The 3997-nt window shown below is 44.0% G+C and overlaps 1 protein-coding gene across 1 annotated transcript; it reads left to right on the top strand.

Annotated features, from left to right (window-relative positions):
* The first annotated feature begins 283 nt into the window (after positions 1-283).
* On the top strand, positions 284-3614 carry LOC104948092 (nuclear receptor coactivator 1-like). Its single transcript, XM_010774250.1, has 2 exons — positions 284-491; positions 2480-3614. Exons 1-2 carry the CDS (start codon positions 366-368, stop codon positions 2654-2656), a joined length of 303 nt encoding a protein of 100 aa, XP_010772552.1. The 5' UTR covers positions 284-365; the 3' UTR covers positions 2657-3614.
* Positions 3615-3997: the final 383 nt, after the last annotated feature.

Genomic DNA, 3997 nt, shown 5'->3' with positions numbered 1-3997 from the left:
CATGTTGATGTAGAAGAGACATGAAGAAGAGGGGACACATGTTGAGGTAGAAGAGACATGAAGAAGAGGGGACACATGTTGATGTAGAAGAGACATGAAGAAGAGGGGACACATGTTGAGGTAGAAGAGACATGAAGAAGAGGGGACACATGGTGAAGTAGAAGAGACATGAAGAAGTGGATTTTGTATGATAGGTGACCTTTAAATGTGGTATAAAAGATGGCCTGTTTGTTACATGATTATAATTGACACATTGACACATTGACACATTTGTAATGCTCTGATTGTCTGTGTGCTGCAGCCTGTTCGGTTCGTCAGGACAGAGTGCAGGGCAGGCGTTTGGCCAGCAGGGGGTTTACAACAACATGAGCATCACCGTCTCCATGGCGCCCCGGGGGTCAGGGGTCGGATCTCTAACCGCCATGGGGCAGCCGGTGGGCCTCAGCAACAGTAACCTCAGCAACGTGGGCTCAGTGTGCAGCGACCAGCAGGTCAGTGGATACGAAGCTCAACGGAGTTTAATGTCACGATAGGTATCTGTCAGTCCATTTGTCACAGAGGCTCTTCCTCCCACACCGCATCCAAAAAATCACTCCAAACCCACCTGTTCAACAGTGCATTCAACCTCTGACCCCCACCCCCCCTTTTCTGTTTGTCTCTTTATGTATTTTATGTCTTTATGTTTATATTATTATTATTATTATCATCATTATACCACCTGACTTTGTAGACCTTTCCTCGAAATGTAGTTTGACATTATAGACGCATCTAATGCTCGTGGGACCTTGATTTTTTTTACCTACGAGGAAAGAAACCATGCATTATCTGGGCTTATTACATGGCTTAGTTGAATACTCGATTCTGATTGGTCAATTCAGAACACGTGACACGTTGTTAATACCGAACAGACAGACCGCTGTCAAGCACTTATTGACCGTTGTTAAGGAAACTCACATCTGCAGAAAGAAGTCCATTCGATTTAACTGTATATAGTTTGGCTGAAAAGCAAAGTGCATGCAGTTTGCTTTTCTAACTGACAAGACAAGAGCGACAAGAAAACAGAGGAGAAGTAACGGGCAGAAATCCTCCTTTTTACGCAGGGGTCCAGACATAGACATCAGACGGCGACACATATTCAGTGTGCAGTTCCTTTGGCATTAGGGCAGGGATATCTAGATACTTTCCAAGGTTTGACATAATGAATTGTGCTACTTTTAAAGCAAGCAGCGATGTTTTCAAATCTGTAATCAAAAAGCTCCTCAAAAACGCTATCGAAGCAGTTCCTGCCGTTGCTACGTTAGTTCAAACGGTAACAACGGACTATTTTTCTTAGCGGATGCATGTCAATTTAAATAAATACATACAACTATTTTTTAAATCAATAAAATCATTTTCTAAATCCACAAAAGCATTTCAATTAATATTGGGAGTCATAACGTTACTTTGTTGAGAATGTGGCCATGTAATAAGCGGGATAATGTGCAGCGACTTGGTCATTATGGGGAAAAGAACACCGACAGGCTGATCAGGAGCCCGACGCGAAGCGGAGGGATCTAGATCGGCATGAAGGAGCAGCACATTATCCCTTACTTATATGCTTAAATAGGTAGTACAATTGATTTAGCTAATTCTAGTCAGTCAATACACCATTTTATTTTGAACAGTTTGCATACATTGGATATTACGCCACTAAAACGTTTCTGTCCATAGTGTCATAACCTCATGGGATCATCAGGCGGGTTTTACCAGATTTCCTTTAGATTGATGGTTTACTTCAAGGATATATACATGACACAATGTTTACACGTGCCTCATGATGTATTTACAGTTCGCACACAGCTACTGTAATGCCACACATATATAATACATGCACGTTGACCGGTTTGTTCTTCAGCGTCAAAGAACAAGGGTTAAGATACGACGTTAGGGAACAAAGTTTGACAACAGGAGAGTATTGTAAATGGACCTACAATACTTCTGATGCAGTAGCATAACCATGTCCCGGCCCTGTCTAATTAAATAATAGGTTTATTTAGTATAGCACCTTTCACAGAAATAGAATTTAAAAAAAAAGGGCTTCAAGAGAAAGAACAAAGGTTAAAATGAAGACCCAAAATAGCTGTATGCAACGTGTGTGAAGCAGAAATCCTGCAGCTCCGCCCGCTGTGACGGACCGGTGAGCGGAGCAACACACACTAAGAGTTAGACCTAACACACTATTTGATCTACTTCCGGAACAAGCTAAACTAGTTATAAATATATTTATTCTTCACTGTCGGGTCACTCATTACTGGATCAGTGAGCTGCATGAGGCGACGATCGGCCCCAAAATTAACAACAACAAAAAAACACAGACCACGTGGAGTCCCGAAAGGAACAAACAAAAGAACAGAACACATCACACACATCTCAAGTAGAAACAAAAGCCAATATAAAAACTACTGGTCCCTGTATCATCCTTCTTCCTCTGCCCCTGCAGGTGCAGCAGGTCCAGGTGTTTGCAGACGTCCAGTGCACCGTGAACCTGGTGGGCAGCGACTCCTCCTACATGAACGCGGGACCCATCGGAGCGCCGCCCCCCCAGAAGGGTCCTCAGGGGTCCCAGAACCCAGCAGCCAATCAGAAGAGCCTCCTCCAGCAGCTGCTCACCGAGTGACGACGCCTCAACGACTCCTCCTCGGCCCCTCTTCTACTCTCCTCTGTCTCACTTGTACACCTCGAAGGCCGGAGCACCATTAGCCGTCTCTGTCTCACCGCTCGGATGGAACGATGGATTCTTTTGGGATGCTTTGACGCCCAAATCAGTGGAGGTTTGGATTCACTTAGCCTCACCACTTCTGGATCTTGGTACTTCTTTTGAGAGAAAAGTCAGAAGGAGCAGCAGTGTATTTAAACCTGCCTGTCTAATCTGTCTGACAACCTGTCTGTCTGCCTCAGCCTATCAAAAGGCAGTGTTGTCTTGCTGCTCATTCCTTGGTGACCTACTTCCTGCTTCCTTAACCCGAGAAAAAAAAACAACTGCAACATTATTGTAGATTTGCCAAGTTGTCGTCACTGTCAAATCAGGGCCGGGCTCCGTTTATTTTGTTTCTGTCGCAGCAGCAGCAGTGCATCTTGGGAGCTTTGAGTTGCAGCATACAGCTGAGCTCATCATTTTTAAAGTGTCGGGGTTAAAGTATCCCACACGGCAGCCCCTCTGGCTTTTCATTTGTATCCTTTATGTTTTGTTCACTCTACCTGTCTCTCAGCGATGTGGGAATGTTAATGTTTCAGACCTCTGTTGCATTGTGGGATAGAAGCTCAGTATCAGCTGGTTCTGTGACTGTCTCTCTCTATCAGCTACAGTGCCTTCTACTACATATTATTCTAAATACGTCTTCTGTTTTTATTGTTAAATGAAATTCTGCTCTCACCGTCATCATCACTTTCATCATCACTTCAGAACAAGCTTTGACAACAGCCAGCGTGGATTGGACGGATGGATTTGATGGATGGGAGACAGATGGGATGCTGCTCAGTTTTTACGTGTCTTTCTCCCCCTCCTAACCAAGGGAGGGGGGGTTTTATTTTTATCTTTTCAAAGTATAAGAAAAGAGACTGTTATGATTATTTAACTGTCTGTCCGTCACATTTTACCCCTCAGCTGTGAATACGGAGCCCTGTTGGGTTCTCTCTCTCTTTTTCTCTGTGTATCTTCATGCTATCTCTCAGCCTATCAGTGTTTGGGTTGTATTGTACAGTACAGAAGGACAAAGACTTGGGGATGAGCGTCTCTTGTAACTGCATATTTCTTAAAAAAAAAAGATAATAGCCGCTTTCACACCAAGTACTTTGCCGTACTTAGTTCCCAGCACTTAGTTCCCCAATGGAACTAAAGAGAAGATCGCGTTCACACCGGAATAAGTTCCTGAGGGAAGATTACGCAAATGAAGCCGCTGACATCACTTCTTCTTCTTCTGCTTTGGGTTTACTGGCAGGCCGCAAACAACTTCACGGC

This window comes from Notothenia coriiceps, unplaced genomic scaffold, assembly GCF_000735185.1.
Source record: "Notothenia coriiceps isolate Sejong01 unplaced genomic scaffold, NC01 NC01_scaffold00013686, whole genome shotgun sequence".
Classification (NCBI taxonomy): Eukaryota; Metazoa; Chordata; class Actinopteri; order Perciformes; family Nototheniidae; genus Notothenia; species Notothenia coriiceps.
Note: the sequence above shows the minus strand (reverse complement) of the source record. Positions and strands in the feature narration are given on the sequence as shown.